The sequence below is a fragment of the Vanessa atalanta genome, chromosome 15 (genome assembly GCF_905147765.1).
Source record: "Vanessa atalanta chromosome 15, ilVanAtal1.2, whole genome shotgun sequence".
In the NCBI taxonomy this organism is placed as follows: Eukaryota; Metazoa; Arthropoda; class Insecta; order Lepidoptera; family Nymphalidae; genus Vanessa; species Vanessa atalanta.
The window spans coordinates 9,063,786-9,088,103 of record NC_061885.1 but is presented as its reverse complement, the minus strand read 5'-3'; the positions used below and the strand labels follow the sequence as shown (position 1 = coordinate 9,088,103).

Here is a 24,318-nt window from a genome sequence, read left to right as displayed (position 1 = left end):
TTGATTCAAAAGTGCTCGCGAGATAAAGTCAAAGTGAAAATATACTTTATTCAAGAAGGTTCTTATAAACACTTTTGTATAACTTTAAGAGACTTAATAAAATGTAAAGTAACCAACGGTTCGTAAAGCAAATTCATCGGAATTACGGCGAAGGTGACCTTATGATCAGGTGTATTATTTATCTGAATAAGATTTAAGACACCGTGTTATAATGATACACTGCCACATATACAATCCGCATGGTGGAAAAAGCTCCAAACCGTATCCTTAACAAGCGTTTACATATTACAGTGGAATATTACGGACGCTCAGATTATAAAACGTTTTATAAAGAAATTATTAATAGTTAAAAGACAGCACTTCTGGAGTATTAACAAAATGACGCGTCGTTTCCCACCACCGGGAATTTGTATTCGCTTTCATTGCGTCGCTAAAATTTTCCGTGCGTCTGAATCTGCCTTCTTTTATCATCTGTGGTATATAACTAAGGTGTCTTAATCTTAACCAAAATATACTTCGAACTCTGTTACTTAAACGCATTCATGTTTTGTAGAATACCTATTGTTAATTTCTTGAATCTGTATTTATATTATTTATTTTCAATGATAAAACACAAGCGTTGACAAATTAGTAATTCAATCCATAATTAACAGTGCTTCATGCTGTAATTAAATCGTTAAATTTTAAATGGACATTTATAACACTTTAATTTAATTATCAATAACTGCAAACGTTTTAAACACACCTGCATAGTAAATATTATTATTTGTCATGAAAATTGTGATCACGAAAATTAATGCTTACAATATTCCATTGAATTTTAATTTATATAATCATAAAGGGATTAATACGTTTTTATTTTCGCTTGATTTTCTTAAAATTATTAAATATTAAATATAAGTATTTTAAACTATCCACTGAAGAAACATGAAAGCTTAGTGTCTATGAAGAAACCAGAATGCTTAATATCTAGAATGTCTGTAGGTTTATACTCTATGCGCACAGAGGATAAACCTACAGACATAGACCAATCTTTCAATCGTGATGAAGTTTTGGTGGGTGTTTTCTGTATACGCTCCGCAAGATTCTTGGCCCAAAAAAATTAGATTTTGTTGTATTTTTGTACTTCAAACAAATCAAATCAAATTTCTTCTTTCAATATACAATGAATGCGTTACACTTACTTATTGATAGACTAATTAAACTACCATTGGTTCTGAAAATAAAGTTTCTTAACCCGAAGAGAACCAGCGTAAGAAACTCAGACGGTTTATTTGTCAATTAATGGTTATAATATACGACGGCGCATCACTAGCGCCATCTTTTAAATTACGAGGAAACAAGATTTGACAGCTAGTCGGTCTGGTGAAGCGTCGTATCGATGGTTGGCGGGAAATTTTGAATGTCGCCATTATTGTGGGGTACAACGGCAAGCGCTACCACGTCTGCGACGAATCGCCTATGTTCCTCATAATTTTTATATTGTGTAATTATAGTTTCTTACGAAAATAATAAACAAATGGCCTATCCTAATAGATATCGAGATTTGCCTTTATATATATATATATATTAAATATTTTAAAAAAATACCCAGTCCTTCCTGTCGGGTAGCTAGTCTATATATACATATAATAAAATCGTAACGGATCGAAATCAGTATATGGAATATATTTGAGAAAAAATATTACTGGGGGTATTTATTAATGCAATAGATCACTTTAATATGATTTTCAGATTTTTTGTCTGTTTCTCTATTTGTTTGTTACCGCTAATCTCGGAATCGGATTAACCGATTTGGATGCGGTTTTCACTGATTTATACTGTAGTTACCTTAGGGTAATTTGTTTTATTAAAATCGAGATATTATGAAACTCTTTAACTCTATAAGTATAAATGGGTGCGGCGCAGATGATTTTATGTTTATACGTTTACTTTTAAGCGAGTCCACACGCAACTAGCTTTATGTGACTCTGTCAAAAAATCGACGCTTTAATCCCCGACGGCACTACGTGCTAGACATCATTGACTCAATGATACACAGATATGTCAACCATTTAATACTCAAACCTTTGAGGCTTAAAATCACGCGAACGGAGTCGCGAGCACCGCGAGTCAGTATATGATAAGAACGAAACCTGCATATCATTTGTGTACAACCTGCGTCTCTTTGAGTTTGTGGGTGTGTCGTTATTGTGTGTGTTCATATGCATGTGCTTAAACAGTATTTTAATAAAAAAATATTAAAGCTTTTATATTTTACTATAAATCAAATGTCAATCCCTCGTGTTCTCATATTTTTATGTCAGACTTGGTTTATCAAGTATCGAATCAAATGTATTGCTCTGGGACCGAATTAATTGGATAGTACGTCTATGGAACTTAATCATTTCTACCTAATTGTTCATTAATAATAAATTGAACTTATCAATCCTCGAGGCTATGATTTATTAATTAGATTAATTATTTAGGCGTATAAAGTAATTTCTTAGAATACTATCAATCATTCAAAAGAACAGAATTATTTGTTTATAAATTACAATTTCTAAGCTAATCTTCTTAAATGAGAGAGATAATTCTAATATTTAAATATTATAAAGTAAGTATTAGCCGGTTAAATATGGAAGGTAACGACTCGTAAGCCAGTGTACAGCTACGAGAAACATGACATCTTAATTTCCAAATTAGATGGTTATATGGATGGCGGTGGCTTCTTAGTATCAAGTGGCCCTTCTCCTCATTTTCCTATCAATTATATTTTAAAGAGGAAGACCTGCGACGTGGGTCCTGGGGTCGTTCGCCAAATTTCGCGTTTATTCAAAAGATTTTTTAAAGGAAATTTGAAAAATAAAATAAAATCAAAGCAAAACCTGTGGCAAGTTTTGTTTTGATTTCATTTCATTGTACACTGTAAGTCACTCATATACATTTGGCGCCAAAATGATGAAGCCTCTTTTAAATTAAATTTTTAATTGTAATAGTATACATTAGTTCAGTTGGAATGTTTACGTTTTCGTTTTTTTCTTTTACCGCTCTCTAACCGGCCAGTAACTTTTTTCCGCTTTCTAAAATTAAATCTTTTTTTAAATCGTAACAATTGCGTAAATTGCAATCAAGAATTATATATAATTTTTTGCATATCTACAGCTGGAGCTCTTCAAAATGAGACTATAACCGATTTTTATGTGCAGCTATCGTCCCATAATCACTGGGACAAAAATCGCCTTGCGCTATTAATATATAAGACAAGCAATGTGCTCCGATGTCAAGGATAAATGAGACAGTTTTATTGCAGACAAGGGATATTAAAAAAATCAAACAATTTGTACAATAATGATTTTTTTCAAATTTTTTTCTGAGATAAAGTCAAAATCAAAGTATATTTAATTCAAGAAGGTTCTTAAAACACTTTTGAATAATATTATAAGGCTTAATAAAATGTAAAGTAACCGATTCGTAAAGCAGATTCGTCGAAATTATGGCGAGAGTGACCATAGTATCAAGCGTCCCATGTGTCCGAATAATATTCAAAATAACTAGGTTTACTACGTTCTTCTTGTATTTTGACATTCTTTCTTTGAAATATATATATATATATATATATATAATATAAACGTATAAATTTAAATGGAATGAATGACATATGAATAATTCTATTAAAATATAAATTTTAGTTGAACATGAAAATAAATTTAAATTCTTTAAAATGTATTTAAAAAAAATACAGCGTTGTTTAATTCGAATAACCAAATATTCATCGAGCTTTTAAGCTTTGTAGTGACACAGCAATTAATTTTAAAGCTTAATGTAAATTGTAGTAATTAAATACATTGCCGATTCGGAATTGCAAATGACTTTTGATCCGTGACATTTATCGGGATAACACCTCTATTGATGCTGTAAGGACAAAACGGGAAGGTGGATTATGTATATGCACGGAATCTATAAAATTTGAGGGTGTGTGAGCCACTATTTGCGGCCCCTTGGTTATGATAGGAATGGTTGATATTCCTTACAGCACAAGGGTGTCACCTACCATCAGGTGGCAGTCCGCGTTCCGATTTATAAAAAAAAAAAAAAACCTTAATAAGTTTTATAGATACACTAACATTTTATAATAAAATACTAATAAAACATTTATAATATTTTTTTATAGTTTCACTGTAAATAATAAAGTAAAGTATTTATTTTCAAAGCTTAAAAAAAATTATTTAAATTCCTTCCTTCATTTATATTTCATTCTTACTCAGAAACCTAACTGTTATTTTAAACATAATTTAATATAAAGAAAGAAGTTTTGTTCCAAACGGATGTCCCGCTGACGTTTTTTCTCTTTTACCTCAGTCGTACTCAGCGTAAAATAATAATTCATGTACATAAAAATAAAAAAACTAAACATAATTAAAAAAGAAGTATATAAGTATATATATATATATATACTTCTTTTTTAATTATGTTTAGTTTTTTTATTTTTATGTACATGAATTATTATTTTACGCTGAGTACGACTGAGGTAAAAGAGAAAAAACGTATATATATACACGTTTTTCTTTAATTTCAATTATAAATATTATAATTTCCAAGACAATAAAATAAACTCAGTTCCGTTTGAGGCATTCAAAAAGTTGCTTTAACGGAAATGAAGTCTTTAATTAAAAGTGTTCTATTATTTTACTTTAATATGCTCTCTCATTTATTATTAAAATTCTCATATCTCATATATGAACCAAATATTCATATTAATATATATAATAGCCGTATTGCCTCCACTGGTGACAGGAGGGCTGCTTAATTTTTTGCCCAGAGGATTGGAATTGCGATTCAACGGGGAAATGCTGCTAGCATTCTTGCCACCATTCCACGCGGTCCAGATTTATACAGTAACTATTTTTAATTAGTATATATTTGAGGACTTAATGTTAATATTAATTGATATATATATCTCAATAAAACACTTCTTAACGTATACGTCACTATCACTGTACATTAAATGTTACATTAAAATTCACCCCAAATGAAAATATATAGCGTAAATCACATACATCTATTTTGTTACTTACAATCTCAGAGCGCGGGATTTCCTTCGGGATCTTTTTGACAAAGATGGAATACTTATTTTATTTTATCATTTATAGATCAGTAGTTGTTGCCCGCGGCTTTGGTTTTTAAGGGGTTGGTCCTGAGGTTTTAGGTATAAAAAGTAGCCTATGTGTTGGGGTTCAAGGACCAATTGTGAAATATGCCCAAGGTAGCACAGAATATTTGTATTTTTTACAATAATATTAATTTTATCCCAATTTTATTGAGTAATTAGATGTAAAAATGAAAAATTGGGGGTAGGGCTTTGTATCCGTCTGGGTAAGTAGCAACCGACCATCAGAAATACCGTCAAACAGCAATACGTAGTATTGTTTTGTTCCGGCTTAAAAGTTAAGTGAGCTAGTGTAATTACAGGTGTAATTTCGAGTATATAACATCTTTGTTTCCAAAATTGGTGGCGCGTTGGCGATTTAAGGACTGGTTAATATTTCTTAGAGTTCCATTGTCTATGAGCGGTGGTGACCACTTACCTATATCATAAAGTAATTTCATTGAAATTTATTAATTGGCAAAGCTATGTTAAAGTTGCTTAGTTCCTAAATCAAGCCATCAAACCAAATCAATCGTATTGGTTACGGCAATTTGTGACATCATTTGATTAACTATATTAGCCGTGAATAATTATGTATAACTTTTTTTAGTTTCCTCTATTTTAAAAAGTTTTTAAGGTAGATAACGGGTTGACTCAAAATGATTTCGTTGATTCACAGTAGACATTGTTACAGGTTAGCCGTGATTAGGGTAAAGTGATTGGTACTGTTAAAAAACTCGATTTTTTTAAGGGTAAAGTGATTGGTACTGCAGTTTATCAAAGAACTCGAAATTCTTAATTATTATGAATTGCTAGTTCGATTTCATTCTGACTTTTCATATCAGATATTGCATCAAGCAATCGCTATGCTAATATAGATCTTAGCCTTCCGCAATTCCTTCAAAACCTTATTATCTTCAGATACAAAGGGTGAACGCGGTGCTTCACTTGGTATGACTTGATAAAGGTTTATCCTTACACTCTAACCCAATTCCCCCCCCTCCCCCTCAAATTATGGGCGAATCAGTGGTTTGTAAAGTAGTCACTTTATAAAGAAAAATAAAAATGATATAATTTAAATCGTATAAATACACTAACGACCCATAATCCAGCAATTTGATTTGCCTTTCTCAAAATCAGATTAAAAACATATAAAAAAGACCCAGAAAATTTTAATCAAAGTGCAAATTGAACATACGAAATAGAGTAGGTTAATGGTGTTTTAAGAAATCGAAAAAAAAAAAAAAATGTGAACGGATTAACTAAAAAGGCATTAAAGTGGTTTCTAAAGAAAAATTACTCTGTAGAAAATTCAACAAGCCGGCTTTGGGGTAAATATAACTTGCGCGGTAGAATTTGCCCAAATGATCCTCACTTTTTATACTTAGTGCAAACACTTCAATTCTAAAACCGAGTAACGTGTAGAGAATTTTCATTAACAGGTAAACTCATAAGCGGTGAAAAAATAAATAGCAAAGTCATTTTAATTGAGTGAAAATAACTGCGGCTTTACTCTATAGCATTTTATACGTGTTACTATTAGTACTTATTGAATTAAAATGTTACTTTAAATATATTTTATCATTTCCAAAATAATAAATTCAAAGCTTTAAAGAGATGATAAAGAATTTAGTGTGATGTATGTAGATTTTATTTCGAGTTTGTGGTTGAGCTATACAACTTTTTCTCTCTTTAGTTCAAGATACATCAAATACATTCCTAAGATAACTGGGGCACACTCACGCTGTGAATAATAGTTATATCACAATGGGTCATTTATATATATATAATGGTATGTTCAGAAAACAATACGATGATTGATGTCGTAATCATATTCGGTAATTAAGGAGATGTGTTCGACAGGGAACTCCGTTTATATATATAACAAATATTAAAATATGAATATGCCAATATTTAATACTGATATCGTTTTGGAAATCTATTAATAAATGCGTAATAGAATAAATGTTATTTTTACTGTACAGTGATTTTTTTATGTTTATTCTTCTGATGTATATATTATGTACATATTTTTTTCATTATTAATTAAGTTATGTGAATGTATGTATAAATTCATTGTTTTTTTTTTTTTTTCTAGAACATTACATTTATTTAGCTGTAACACCACAATTACCTTGTATGAAAAAATTCTGTAATTTGCATTCTCTAGTTTTATTATTAAATTAAATATTCATTAAAAAACTATTATTGGTGCAAAATGAATGTAAGGAAAGATCTTATTTTTTCAAAAATATTCTTCCATAATGGTAAGATATTTAAATACAAAGGATGATTTTTTCATTTAGAACTAGAACAAACGTAAATCGTTTCAAAATTTAAAACCACTCCTCACTAATGAGATAAAAGTTTAAAGTAGTTGTGAAGCCGAACTCAAATTTAAAATGTGCTCGAATAAAAAGACTTAACAAACTCCTATAAATCAGAAAGACTTCCTTCAAAGACGAGTAGAATGTAACATTAACATGCAAAACCGAGACGGCAACATTATTGCTATTTCGCTCTTAATAACGACAATAAATCTGTGAGATAACGTGAGAAATACTAGAAAGAGAAGATTATTATTACCAATTTACTGCGATCATTACGAAGTTAGCCTACTCGTCAGACATTCTAATACCAAATAGCAATACTCAGTATTGTTTTGTGTCCTTGGTGGTAGGGCTTTGTCTTTGTCTTGGTGGTAAAAAAATTACGGTTAAAGGTGAATGAGTTTAACTAAAGGCACAAAGGACATAACTTCTTAACTTCCAAGATTGGTGACGCATTGGTTATGTAAAGAAAGCCTAATATTTCTTACAGCGCCAATGTCTATGGGCGGTGGTAACCACTTACCATCATATGACCCATTTGCCCTTCCATCTACCTACACAGTAAAAAAGGTAAAACGCTAGATAAAAGAGGAGAGTAAGGATAGTGAGGAAATTCCAAGAAGGAGCTTTTTTATTAGATACATTAGCAGCCTGTAAATTTCCCAATGGTGGGCTACGGTCTCCTCTCCCTTTGAGGAGAAGGTTTTGGAGCATATTCCACCAAGCTGCTCCAAAGCGGGTTGGTGGATTCACATGTGGCAGAATTTCGTGGAAATTAGACACATGCAGGTTCCCTCACGGTATTTTCCATCACCGCCGAGCATGAGATGAATTATAAACACAAATTAAGCACATGAAAATTCTGCCTGGGTTTGAACCCGAAATGATCAGTTAAGATGCACGCGTTCTAACCACTGGGCCATTTCGAATCGAAGAAGAAGTTAAAGATACTATTTGTTGGGGCTCCTTAACTGACTAATTATTACGGGCCAAAAGCTTGCATGATTTATTTTGTATTACAATATAAGTTATAGATAATTAGTGCATGTATAGCAGGAGTTAACTACGCCAACAAACTGGCTTGCTAATATTACGAGCCTTAATAAACATGCAAATTATGTTTTTCTGTCATAAATGAATAATTTAATAAATGGCATATCTCTCCGTACAATATAAAGGAAATCGTGTAATAATTATTTATTATAAAAAATATATGAAGAAATAAATTTCTGGATCACGTTTACGTTTGCTTCTACGAACTATATATAAGTTCTCGAACCAACCTACATAATAGAGTTGGTATTTTAGGATGGTTTGTTTTATTTAAATTACGACGATAAAGTTAACAACTATTAACTAGACGTGTTTTAGGATCCAACATATATAATTTGATCCATAGTCTAGTTCCTATACGTTTATTGACTTCACTACTATGAGACCAGGGCATTCATAGATAGAGAACAACTCTACGCTTAGCAATGGTAGAGATGCGATCAGTGGAATCGAGCAAGGAGGTTCAATTGAACAAGGTACTAACTATCAAAGACACTTATTTTTGGTGGTAGGACTTTGTGCAAGCAGTCTGTATAGGTACCACCAATCAGATAATCTATCGCCAAACAACAATAACAAGTATTTCTTATTGTTGTGTTCCAGCTTGATGAGTAAGCGAGCCAGTATAACTACACACACAAGGAACAAAGCATCTGAGGTCTCAAGGTTTATATTGAGATACAAATATACAAATAAATCTTATTTTTATGGCCAATCTTATTTTTAAGCCATGTGACATAAAAAGAGTATAATTACTTTTAGAAATTTGAGAAAATTAGTTGGATTATAATAATAAAAAAAGAAATACCTGTCAAGAACGATAGTCGTCTCATAGCTGGGAATGGATGGTTTCCAGATGTATCCAACAGGTCCAGTTGGTACACTTCGCCTCGGATACGGTAAAGCTTTCGATGGAAGTCTTCTATCGTAGGCGTGTAGCTGTCTTCAAACCTTGTTCCGAGAAATCTCGCCACTAGGGACGTCTTGCCAACGCGAGCTGACCTGGATAGCATAAACCAAATGTTGTTATAAGTTTTAATATTATTAGTCAAGAAAAATAAAATCATTATTTTGGTGAAAAAAACTTTGATGAAAGTAAATGAAGCCTCAATAAATCAAATTCTACTAAATATTGCTTTACTTTTGTGAAAATAAAATTGCTAAGTATATTAAAAACGCAAATCTTAACAAAAGTTCGACAAAAAAATTCCCGGTATTTATAAAAAAAGTAAATCATCGGCCTGTGTCCCAAAGCCGGACTAAGGCCTCCTTTGCTATCGAGCACAAAATAGTAAGCAGTGGCCCGGAACAGTTGCATATGTGTCCGCGTGTTTCCTCTACATTTAAGTGAATTGTCACTAAATAAATTCTTCTGTATATGTATAATAATCTGAGAGTATAAAAAAAATGATTTAGTATTTAAATAAATAATATATTTAATACCTAAAGTTATAACTACAAAGGGAAAGGAACTTCCGTGTTTCAATTTCAATATAAAAATTTTTTTGATGGTTTTATTTCCAAAGTTTACTATCTATCAATTCACTAATCACTCAATGCACGAACTCAACCATAGATAATTGGATTCTTTCATAAATATGGCTTTATTCATCGAATATATATACGGCTAAGTATTAGGCCGAATAACAGACGTCATTTTTCATTTTTGTTCCTTGTGTTGATGTTATGAGAATAATTTACAGAAACGTGAAGGTACGTTGGTATTTTTTTGAACATACCAACTATATATTTATAGAATATGTATGTATATGTAGATGGAATCTGTTATGATCTAATCTCTTATCCGTAACAATGAAATAAGTTGTTACCACAGCCCTAGTGCTGTATAGGGTGTATATGTGCTGTTACCAAAACATATAAACCAATCGAAGCCGAATATCTTACCGCTTCTTCTCGGTAGAGGCTATCCGAACCGGTGGTAGCTTCCAATTTAATATAATCATGTAAAATGACGATTCAAAAGTGTTTTTATAGTAAAGGTAGGACGACCACCGCCCATACATAATGGTGCTGTAAGAGATATCAACCATTCCTTACATCGCCAATGCGCTACCAACCTTGGGAATTAAGTTGTTATGTCCATTGTACATGTAGTTACACTGGCTCACTTATTTTTTAAATCGGAACATAACAATAATGTTGACACTGTTTGGCGGTAAACTATCTATTGTGTGGGTGGTACCTACCTAGACAGGCCTGCACAAAATAACCGCAATAGACTACATTAATAAAATATATTATAAATATATTTAAATCCTTACAAAGAAATAAATACAGAAAGTTCTAGAGCTTGAGACATTTAATAAATACGTATTTATTATATTTTATTCCAATAAAAACTTCTATAAAAATCAAACGCTACAAGTGCAATATTTATTATAATGTCCCATAAATAAAACCGAGCGAAACCATAAAACCGTTACATATAAAACTTTGTTCCTTTACTGTTATTTCAATCTTTTATCACTGTAAGCGATATTTTACACCCACACATCAACCATAATATCTTCTCCTCTTTAAGTTTTAGATAATGTTACAAGCTGAGACGTTATTGGTGCTGTTAAAACTCTTTGTTTTAATCATATAATACACGTTAATTCTACGTATGTATGCGTTTAGATGTGTATGTGTATATTTGTGTAATAAACAATACTCAACCGGTAATTATATGTATTTAAGCCTTTATTTAGACTCGCTTGTTTGTATGTGTGGGTTGAAGCCACTGAATTTTAAACCAGTTCCATACAGGAGACTAAATTAAATATGTAACGATCTTGGTGTTAGTGACAATACAGTCTTGTGTTCTATTTTATACGATTAAGGTTACGGATGGAATAACAGATTGTTTTTAAAAGATTTTGATTTTAAAGATAAGCCGAAAGTTTTGTATGTATGGACGTTTGTTACACTTTCAAGCAAAAACTTCTGAATCTTAATGAAACTTTGCAATACACATATCCACCAGAATAACACAAAGGCTTTATTTTTAAAGATAATGTGAGTATTGTCCAAAATATACCGACATGTGAAGTCAGAAAATTTTGCTGTGAAGTAAACTTCAAGGATAATCTTCAACAGATATTAGTCGTTGTCAGGATAACCAAGCAAAAAGTCTAGTAATATATAAATCATTTAATGTATATAAAGTAAATAGTATTTCTTAATTGGCTCTTTGTGTCGAAACATGCGACGACCAATTATCCGCTTGGATTGATGGACGTAATGAATATTTAAGATGTTAACTTAATTCTGAATTCGACGTATCGGTTAAAATTAACCGAAAATGAGGAAGCTATTTATAGCGTTACCTACGACGCAATAAAGACTTAAATGTCCCTCGTCGGACTAAGGAATCTTTTGTTTAAGAGGGGAAAATTTGAGTACACCATCACGCTGCTCCAATGCGTGAAGGTGTGAAGGTGCGTGATACACGTGTGACCGAATCTTCAAAGATATTCTCAGTTCAATACGCTTTCAATACACTTTCGCTAAATTTTATCAATATAACATCAATATTTTATACAAATCGTAAAATAGGTGTCAATCTATCTAGCTATCCAAGTTTAAAATTGATATTATTGGAATAAAATTTAGTATACATCCATTTTACATGTAAGTTATTCTATCGATTTCTTAGTCAGCTTTTCACGAGTTGTTTTCACGTTAAATCCACATGAAAAATCACGCTAAAAGGCTTAAGGATAATACCAGATAATACGTAAGAGAACAACCCCGACTGATAATGCTGTTGATTTATTGTCTGAATAAACTAATCTCATGATACCAGAAGGACTTGAAAACGATATTTTTGGGTGATGCCCATTTATTGAGAAAGGTTATAACATTATATAACATTGCTATTAACTCTGAATAAAAATGTATTATATTTTTGTTTAATTATAATTAATTTGTATAAAATATCGAAATTCATTAAAACCTATTAAATTACAAAATGAGTGAAAACTCACCGAAATGTACTAATAGCACATAAATTCTGCTCTATATGCAAAATTCAAAATGGAATCGCGCGGGCCGTTCCGTTAGATTCCATAAATTGAAACAAATGGAAAACAGCTAAATAAATCTAGAACAGAGAATTTTGTTTTATTCGCCTTCCAATTTATATGGTTTAAAAGCTTTTTTTATATAAAATATTCTGTTGCAGAATAAAAAATAATGTGAACGATAGCAAATTTGCAGGTATCCAGTTAAAGTGCTTTATAAAATATCGTAGAGTTCTTTTTACGAAATATTATTTTATTAATAATAAATATACATGCTTATTTTATCCGCTTCCTTTGACAGCTTAAATTCTAATAATCAATTTTAAATTGAAATACTTAACCCGTGTTTAATATAAAATACATAATATAATGCATATTATTCAATACAAGACTGTATAGTTGATAAGTATCGTGTAATATTAGGTCATTGTCATGCACGATATAAAAAATAATAGATAAAAATAATGACATCGATAATGGCTGGCGTAACTAGAATTAGTGTCACACGATCCAAACTTATTCGTATTGAACAAACATTACAAATTTGAAAAAAAAAAAAATTTTAATATTCATTGACAGTTATATAGATATAAAAAGAAGAAAATATTAAAAAAGATTTTATTATACTCGTATCTGAATCTTTTTATCGTTTGCGATACTGAGTACCTATTTTACAGAACTTATTTGTAAATTGTTCGTTAAAACATGTTTCAGTTTAATTAATAAGAACTCATATGGTACCTAGATGGGTAGATATATATTTATTTACGATATAGGTTGGTGGACGGGTAAATTGACCATCTGAAGATAAGTGGTTATCATCGCCCAAAGACATTGGCGTTGTAAGATATATCAGCCATTCGTTACATCGCCAATGCACCACCAACCATGAAAACTAAGATGTCATGTCCCTTGTGTAGTTACACTGGCTAACTTACCCTTCGAACTGAAATACAACAGTACTAATTAAAACGTATTGTTTGGCAAAGTAATGTCTGATGAGTAGGCGATAGTAACCCAGTCGGACACAAAGCCACCAAGTAATTATATCCCCATTAATTACCATTTATGTTTATCAATTCGATTGCCCTATAAGTTATTACCACGTACCAAATGTGCTTCCTATACAGATATATAGTTACTAAGGAGATAAACATATTCCTAACATAATACGGTTGCAATAACCCGACCCCGTAGAACTCCATTACGCCTTGGTATTCGTGTTTATTTAGGTTTCAACCTCTACTAGAGACCAACCAAATCCTCAAACTTTAATATATACTCATTAAATATATCTCAATAGTTATTGTTATCTTAATAACATAGTAGTTCTTTATTTAAATTGATTATTTATTTATTTATTTATTAAGGATCATCAGCAGTCTACACTTGCACATGCAATAATAAAATAATTTTTAGACTCAATATAAACTGTACGACTCTTTAAGACGGCAACAATATGCATCTTAAAGTACATATACATATATTTTATATTACTACAACACTAATAAAATAATGATGAAAATACTGAGTTGATAGTGTGTTCTGTGCTTAAAACGTGTCGAATACAAAAATAAACATAGTACTTACAATGGAACGTATTACCAAATGGTACACCAATAAACCTATCCGACACCGAGTATAACCCTGTCAAATTAAATCAATATAAACTTTGCTCAAGAAAACTCTTTTAATAGACATTTTATAAGATTAGTTAAACGTTAGTTACGTATCAACCGACTTTATAAAGCACGATAATGGATAAGAAACTCAGAAAGTGTTCCTTTTTACAGAAGTGTTATAGGAATATATCTATTTATAAATGAATTTATTATTCAACAATTACATCTAATGCCGCCTCTCCCTTTGGGGAGAAGTTTTGGAGCATATGCCACCATTGCAGGTTGGTGGAATACACATGTGGCAGAATTTCGTTGAAATTAAACACATGCAGGTTTCCTCGCGATGTTTTCCTTCACCGCCGAGCACAAGATGAATTATAAACACAAACTAAGCACATGAAAATTCAGTGGTGCCTGCCTTGAACCCGAATTCTATAATATAATTCGTACGAATTAAACGCTGTAAATATTGTTGGGTTATGTACGCCGCACTAACCAGTCTTAAAAACTAGAAACGAAATATTTAAATTCACAGCATCGACGTACGAAACCTAAAAAAAACCTTGTACATAAAAATTTGGCGCTCAGTTAACAGTGAAATTTGAAAATTATTTGTTTGATTGTAATTTATTTATATTATTATATTATTCTCCAATATATTTGAATCAATTTCAGAAATTCACAGATTGTAAGAAACAGATGAATTATTTATAATAAATAAATAAATATATATATATATATATATATATATATATATGTATAAATATTCTTTAATAATCCATTATTGTACGTTTTATTAAAAAGATAACCGATTTCATGTAACGTCATTAAAAACAAATATGTTTATCGTCTGCCGTCATTGGTGCGAGCAATAAAGTGGATTGGGCCGAAAAAGTGTGTGATCATATCGAACTATATCGAGCCCCGGAATTATTCGTTATCTTGCTAATTACTAGAGCACTTCTACACGTACGATACTTTTAATGTCCTCGTTAAACTACGATATGTTTTTTTTTAAATTATTCTAACTAGCAAAGGCGTCGTCTTATACTCACAAATTATCCACAACGTTCATTGGCAATGCCATTATTGAAATAAAGTATTCCTTCCACAATCAATGTATCTTGGAAAGTAACTTAGATATGAAGGTACGTACGATTTAATTTATATACTAGATGAAAACCCGGCTTCGCTCGGGTAAAATAAATATCACTCTAAAATTCGGCTTATCCTTTACTTTTTACACGCAGAACGTCGTCAAACATGGCCGTCCCTTTTAAAATCAAAATATCTCGATTAATAGTAATTTTTGTTAGGTTTCGATCGGGTCTATCGTAGACCTTCACGAAAATATAGATTTTTATTTAATATGCTCGTATTTAATTTTTTTATATGCATGTTTTTATAGTTAGTCAAGTATTTAGTATGAGTCTGTATGCACACGGTTAAGAGGCTATATTCTAGGATATATGTATACTACAACTGGTCCGTTTGCTCAAACTTCATTAATAGATATGGAGATTTTGATTTTGATACGTCTGTTTCATGTAACAATGCTCAATTTTTAATTAATTAATAAAATTAAATAAAAAAAAAATTAACTCTTATTGGCCGAAATATTTAACGTACAAATTAACAACAAACGGATCGCCGCGAACGCTTTTAGAGTCGTCTTACTTGAACAGCGTCTTTATTATGTAGGTGGAAGAGCAAATAAGCCAACTGTTGGTGATTGGTCATCATCGCTCATAGACATTGAGGCTGCAAGTAATATTAACTATTCCATATAACACCAATGTGCCACCAACTTTGGGAACTAAGATGTCGTGGCCCTCGTGCGTATAGAAACACAGGCTGTCTCACCCTACAAAAAACTTAACAATAAATGGGTGGTACTCCCAAGACGAACCATCTGCCACCAAGTACAAATCCTCTAATTCGTACCTATACTTATATCCGTAGCATGCCTGTAATTATACCAGCTCGGTCACTATTCAAATTCAATTTGGCGGTAGAATGATACTTACCTAGACGAGCATCGAGTTTTACCGAGTTTATTATTAATTTTAATCATATTGTATTACCTAGCTCTTGTTTTCTGAAACGATTGTCATAATTGGAGTGCATGTTTCTTTGTTTAACTGACGAATGTAGAACAGAAGAATGAACTTATTGGTTTTAATGAGGCCTCGAAACTATGACTGTTAAAAAAGCAATGGCAGCGTATCGCACATAATGATATTATATACGTACGATTGAAACGAAATCTAAAATGCAAATTGTATTTGAAACGAACGTTTGTATTGTTATAAGCGAAACATTTCACTATTTAATTTTATGCAATCGTTATTCCGTTTGTATAGAAAATTTGGAATGGAAATTATTTTGTTATTAGATATATAAAAACTAACTGAACCTGCGGCTTTATCTGTGCGATATTTATAAATCTTTACCTATAATATACAAATCGTCACCGCATTACCTCAAGGGATGAATTAAAAAAAAATGCCCATATGCCCTGGGACTCACATTATCTCCTTACCAAATTTCATCTAAATCGGTCCAGCGGTACAATGAAATAGATCAGAGATTTACAATTTTGTTTTTAATTACTTCTATTATTGGAACGAAGATTGGAACGTTTTTTGACGTAGACAATAATAATAATAATAAGATTAACCGAAATTTACGAGAGCAAATTTCCCAATCACTTCTGAATTTTCATGTGCTTAATTTAGGTATGTTTATAATTATAAAATAATGTTTGGCAGCTAAGAAATATTTCGTATGGATAACCTGCATTGTGTCGTTTAATTTCTACACATGTATCCACCAAACAGTACTGGAGTGACGTGGAATAAGTTCCAAGTATTCTCAAAAGGAGGCTTTAATCCAGCAGTGTAAAATTTACAGGTTGCTACAAAGTTTTGTCCCCCTGACCTTTTTATATATGTGGATCAAAAACTTGCAGCTTAATTTTAAAACAATTCTACTCAACCGATTGAGCTAAAATCTAAATGGTACATACAGTTTGTTGCTGATGATAATCCAATTGTATATTAGAACGAAAGAATAACGGTATATATTATTGTATACTTATTATAAGTATACTTGATAATCATATTCCGGAAGTTTTAACTACTTATATGTATTTAGGGTTTCGTAGATCTGATTAATGATGTGAAAAATTAAAACTTGTTTATCATCGATTTCGTATCTGTATGACAGTTCGGTCGGTTTTATTTTAGACAAGAGTCCGTTCCGAATTCATACGGATGAAGTTTGACTCGCCGTTGACCGGTTCTTAAATAGTCTTGAACATATTAAAAAAGGAAGAGGTTATTAAGCTATTACTTACATAAGGATTTTTCCCAAACTTTGTAACTCGCTTTTCTATTACTAACATAGTCTGTATGTTAATTAATCTAGATAAACATTTCGTAAGCATGCACTCGAATGATATACCTAATAGAATAATGTCGGTGTTAGTATTTACTGCATTTTTTAGATAAAGAACAAAATACGCCTTTTAATAAAATATGGCAACCCTATTGTGTGTACTTGCGTCACATGTGTGTACATATTTATACGTTATCGTTCGTAGATCGACGCCTCGATGTACGAGCTCTCTCTATTAAACATGGTTGGAGGGTTTGTGAAGCGTTAGGGTTGTCATATTTCTATTTATTTTAGATCACATTGCTATTTATTATTAGAAGAATAAAATATCAGATTAATAGTAATAAGTTTTACATTCGAAATATTTATTTCAATCAGTGGTTTAGTTTATCATTTTGAAAGTAGAAAATTTATTTAAACTTAATGCGCAGCCCTAGTAAAGTGGCCATCACAAATATCCGAAAATGCCGTTTTTATACCATTCGCATTTTTCTCCGAGAATATTAAGTATGAAACCGTCTATGAGCAAAATTTTCGGATCCAATGAAACTTTTGCCTAAGATGAAACGTTAATGTTTGAAGTTTTAAGATCGCCCGTAATTTGTGTAAATATTTTCGACGGATGAGTGAGCTGAGCGCAGTATTACCAAACTTCGGTAATATAGCCGATAATAATTAATCTATGTCACTGCGGAACCGTGACGAAAATAATTAAAACGGGAAATCGTTAAGGATAAATGATCCTAATACGAGAAATTCATAATAAATTTTAAGTAATGTAATCAGGAATGTTAATGATCAATTTCGATGACAATTTATTAAGGTTTAACACTCTTCTGGTGTTGCCGATAATTACTCTAATTATATTCTAGCACCGGTAACCGATAATAGGCTTATCAAGACAACTAGCAATTTGTCAACTGGGACCACACTAAAATTAAATTTTGTTAATAATCGCGTGCGACTGCACCGGCTTCGCCCGGGTGGAATTTATTAATAAATAAAATAATATGATATTACTATAATTTATACAAAGTAACACCTAGGAATAAAATGGTAAGATTTTTTTTAGAATTGGATCATTAGTTCCGATGTATACGCCTACAACGGGCAACTGTGAGCTCCATCCACTCATGGATGTTATTAATTTAAAAAAAAAACTGAAACAGTTCATAAAACTAAGAAAACCCACGAAGTGAACATTTGTAATTCGTGTTGCTGGGTTATCTCACGCTATTTTCCTTTATGAATAATAAACATAAATTGAGCATATGAAAATTGCTGCTTGACTGAACTGAACTCAGAATCATCAGTCTTCTAATAACTCCGCCATCACAGCACTCACGAAACGTAGCCGTAAATGTATAGAAAAACCTATACCAAGTCGTTTGTACACGATTCGAGTTGCGTGCCTTTGATTCATTACGATGCAGAAATACAATAAAAAAAAAACAAGTTTTTTTTTTAACTAATTATAAGCGCTATATGTATTTTTAATGATTATTATTAAGCTTAGGTTACTTATATTTTGTAATCGATTCTTGTTATTAGTTAAATAACACTGTATATTTTTAAATTATTCAAATTATTGTTTGTTTTTAGAATATCAGAGTTCTTAGTGACTTCTTTATCGTTTTTAATTATATATTATCAATATAAATCTAAAACCCAGGTTATTTTTTACTACTTTCGTCTGCGGATCGAATAATATTTATTTAAAATCATTAAAAAAATCATGACTACTAAAGAGGTTATATATTTTTTACGAGAAAATCTTGTAGCACTGTTAAATGACTTGTCAGCGCAACAATAATCACGGTAGGATGCGCAAGCGATCCTGTGCAGACCCCCGAAGAGACGGTGTGGGCACCGCCGCGCTGGTTCATTTAGCGGATATTCTGCACTATCGGCGCCAATGAGTCCCACATAAAGCTCACTAGCTCCCAATTCATTTGAGGAATACGCGTAAATGTAATTATTCAGCGACATAAAATACAAGGATATACAGAGCTTATACTGAATGTTTTTAATGTACAATTAACGTCAGCACGACAAGCAATTCTTAGTAAAATCGTTTGTTTGCATAAAGCATTGATACTTGACTAAGGTTAATAATATCATCACTTAACAAATGACCCTTTTAAAGAATATAATATGTAAACTCGGTCCGCATTATGTGTAGATATAAACCATAAATTCTTCCTTCTGTTCGTTGTTCATCCGACCTGATTCACGTTCGAAATATGAATTTTTAGCTCAACGGGGAACCGTTTTAGTTATCGTCTAAGCTATATAAATATTTGAGTAGATGAAAGGCCTCCAGAGTGGAATAAACTAAACGTATATTATTTTAACACGCTCTCTGTATTCCGCCGCATTTGAAAATTTTATAATACTTTTAAGTTTGAAATTTAAATTTTAAAAGTAATAAAAATGTATACGCTTTATTTCGAACACTTATATACATACTTCTTTTCGTACTTTTCATATATTTAAACGATTTAATAGTTTATTTTAGCACATAAGCTATCTTATAAATAAGCTATATTTATATTTAACGAAATAATTATAAGAAGCTAAATGATCCAGCAGACAAAATATTAGTTTCCTAATCCAAAGTCACGGTTTTAAATTCGACTAAACATAATTGATCTTTCATGAAATTATTTTTTTTATTTATTTCGTTCAAAGGTAAATGGAACCATTGTGAACAAATCGAGGCTGTTAATTGAATGGTTAATTAATTAATTTATTTATTTATTTATTTATTTATCAATTAGCATTACAGTGGCGACGTGAATTTAGCTTAATCCTTAAAAAAGATAGACTTTTACCCATAAATAAGACATTAACCTACTTCTTTTAATTCATTTTGGCAGATCCGATAAACCAATGCAATCATAAACATTTAATTTATTCAAAAAGTATTCAAATATTCTGCCTAATCTCGGATTCGACATTTTAAAATGAGAAGAAATTTCAATAAATTTATATTCGTCAGCAGGCCTCTTTAACTTGGTCGGATTTTAAACAACCATATCAGATCGCAAGTAGGACAACTTAGATTTGAAGCAATTCATTCGACAAAATTGAACTCACCAATACTATAGCAGAGCAGAGAACCTGTAATCCATTAATTTCTCGCCTCAATGATCAAAGGTGTGGGAACTAAAGAGTATCTATTCGATACTATAATAATTTACTTCATTACTTTATCTATACCTTTATTAATTTTATAAATGCGAAAGTTTGTCTATTACCTCTTCACGCTAAAACTAGTAGAGATAGTTTGATTCCCGGGGAAGGATATGAGTGTTTTTTAGTGAGTGGGTTAAATGGGGATTTATGGTTTGTCTATGGGTTAAGTTTTATAAATTTCGTCTGTGTGAATCCGCAGGTACAGCTACTATGACATTTTTGTTTATTTTGACAGACTATTTAATGATAAAGAACGTTGATAAATATATCCCTCGATAGCTTGACATTTTTAAGACATGAGTTAACTAAAAGCAATAGCTAATTAACTGGTATGGCATCTTTAAGTCCATAGTGTTAAGTATAATAAAAAATGTTAAATTCAGTATAAATCAAATATCAAATATACTTTATTCACGTAGGGTACAAGTACTTTGAATTGTCATTCCACAAGATTAACTGTACATCTGCCACCGGTTCAAAATATAGATTATACCAAGAATAAACTTTACTTTTACTTTTTCATACCTAATCAACCGAACAATCAACCAATCCCTAAAACGCGACTGAAGCCCACAAGACAACTAGTATTTTATAATTATCTTTTTTATTATTATTTGGTCCTCAATCGTGTTATTCGTGCCTATTCTGTCTAAAGTTTGTATTATTTTAGTTGACTTTCAGTAAGACATCATTTGCTTTTATATGCATATTCGTTTAATTCGAAACAGCATCGCAATCGAAATTTCAGGATTAGTAAGGATATTATCGGTTATCTGGTTTTTTTTGTGACCTAAGCGTTGTATGCCATTTATTTTTAGCGGTATTATTGTTCTTATAATAATTATAAAATTAAAAACTCTAACATACATAACTCCTAATTTTCTTAATGTCTTTGAATAAGAAAGAAAATAAATAAAATAATATACTAGCTCCACAATTTTTAGGGTTCCGTAGCAAAATGGCAAAAAACGAAACCCTTATTAATCTATATTAACTTGTACGGAATAATATGCCTTATTTATTGTGTTTCTTTGAACTCAAATGTACGTTATAAAACTTCTTTAGAAAACCTGCCTGTCGCACGTACAAAATGTTATTATTGTTTTTATTGGTACTGGTTATGACCTATCGAGTGATGCGTAAACATTCTCATCGCAAACGCTAACATTGTTCACGTGATAAAATATGCTACCACGGAAACTCGAATTCAAGGCATCTATCGTAGATTCATAATTACCGCTTGCAGTCGTAACACCTCCTTTGTTAATTCTGCAAAACATTTTTAATTGGTGAAAAGAACATCCCGAGCTACTGTATTCACTGGTGACAATATTCATTTGCGTCAAAGCTTATTAGGGGTTTCGTCTCGAAATAGAAGATAATGACTACAAAATTGTATATCTTTGTCTCATCATTCTAATAAGGTCGAAAAATATATTTATATGACATTTACATAACGAACGAATACTTAATAACAAAACACGTGTTCCGTAGTATTATTTGTTAATTAAAATATATACAAAAGTTTTTGCGATATTTATTTAGTACTAATGTAATGAACAAATTATAATATAAAATAAATTATTTACGACGTTTAATTAAAAAAAGTATGAAGTTGGACTTTTGCAATACGATTGAATTTCACGCGTGAATATGGCGAAACAATCTGTACTCTGGTACAACAAAAAGTCATTAAAAGAAAATACAATCGAATAATGATCGTGTTGGGACAATAGTAAGAGCGCTGGTAGGTGATATATTCGACAACGGAGATGGTAATCAGAGTGAACGCTTCAACACGGAATTTGCAATTTGGTTCGTTGCGGATTGTCAGCGCTGATTTATTACTGGTTTAGATCTATTACCGACAGAAAGTTCCAGACGTATGAAGAGCCGTACGTACATATGTGTCACGCAATCTAAAATGGAATTCGGGTAAGTCGGTAATCAGTAGACGACAATAAATGATGTTACGTTCAAATTGAAACAAATTCTCGAACGGTTTTAATAAACATATATAATCAGGAACTGAGCCGAGATGGCCTAGTGGTTAGAACGCGTGCATCTTAACCGATGATTTCGGGTTCAAACCCAGGCAGGCACCACTGAATTTTCATGTACTTAATTTGTGTTTATAATTCATCTCGTGCTCGGCGGTGAAGGAAAACATCGTGAGGAAACCAGCGTGCAGCGTGGTTGAATATGCTCCAAACCTTGTCCTCAAAGTGAGAGGAGGCCTTAGCCCAGCAGTGGGAAATTTACAGGCCTCTAATGTAATGTATGTAATGTAATCTGGAATTGTCTGTAGTGCACAATGAAGCAGAGTTATTAGCAAATCGCATAGAAAATCGAAATCTACGGTTTGTTTATCTCTACTCGTTATTTGAAAAATTATTCTTAAACTGATAGGTCGGACATTTTCCGAAACCAATTGTTATATTTGATATAAACTAAAAACTTGTAATAAAATCAAATAAGATTCAACTCACCCAGATATCATATTGAAATAATAATTTAATTAATATAATGTTGTTAATTAATTTGTTGTCGTTTTTAGGTATGTATTTATAAACCTATTAATTTCATAATATACTATCTATTATACATATTCATAGACGACTCAAATCTCTTGAGGCTCGTGTTTTTATATTTTGTAATTATTTAAAAAATAATTTTAACTCACCCTAACATTACCAGTCTGAAGCAGTTCTTGGGTGGCGGTGCTGATTCTTCACATGCCTGAGGCACAGGTGCGCTCGGACCAGGTGATTCATTCCCAGAATCGTCTCCAATTTCTGCTCCAGCACCTCTTCGACATAACCATGAAGTCCCGCACTTATCCCTCGCATCTTCAGCTGGGGCTGCGAACTGGCATCGCCGCGGTGACTTCTGCTTTCCCGCAGGAGACAGTGACGACTTTAAGGGCGATGATGGCGCCCTCACGGGACTTGAAGAAGCCCTAACTGGTGAAGGAGACACTTTGACTGGCGACGATTGGAGGGATAGCCCCCCTTTTTCCGTGGTCCCGTTTAACATTTTAAATATATTGACTCTTTAAGCATTGCTTACCACTAAGAACACCGTTGGACACAATATTTGAAACATCTTTTCAAATTCGTATTGTACGTTATCGTTCGCACACTAAAACACGTAGTTCAAATTATCACACACACACACAAATATTATATTTAACCTGAATCAATGAAACAATTTTAAACCACTTCAATAATTTGTCTTAAGATTTAAAAAATAAATATAAATTAACTAATATTATAAAACAAAAATGAGTTTATTTGTTTGTTCGTAATGCTTTCACATACTAGCTACTCAACCGAAATTATGAAATTTTGCACATAAGTTCTCAAAGTTACACATAAGGACATAGGATACGTAACATCTCCCAATTCCTCACACGGGGGAGATCCGCGAACGAAAACTAGTTTAAAACAAAATTTATGGCCGTTGTTTTATCACATGAGTCATAACGTTTAACGTTTCCATAAAATCAAAGCCATCGAATAATACATGCAAATTACAAATACCCTTTTCGTCACGTGATTGCC

At 31.7% G+C, this 24,318-nt stretch overlaps 1 protein-coding gene across 1 annotated transcript in view; it reads right to left on the bottom strand.

The window, feature by feature from the left end:
• The window catches only part of LOC125069379 (GTP-binding protein Rhes), a 30,377-nt gene extending 6,586 nt beyond the window's left edge, over positions 1-23,791 (bottom strand). Inside the window, exons 1-2 of the mRNA XM_047678856.1 lie at positions 23,439-23,791; positions 9,320-9,513 (exon numbers count right to left, since the gene is read on the bottom strand). Of these exons, the coding sequence (XP_047534812.1) occupies positions 9,320-9,513; positions 23,439-23,791 (547 nt within the window). The remainder of the gene's footprint in view (positions 1-9,319; positions 9,514-23,438) is intronic.
• Between the last annotated feature and the right edge of the window lie 527 nt (positions 23,792-24,318).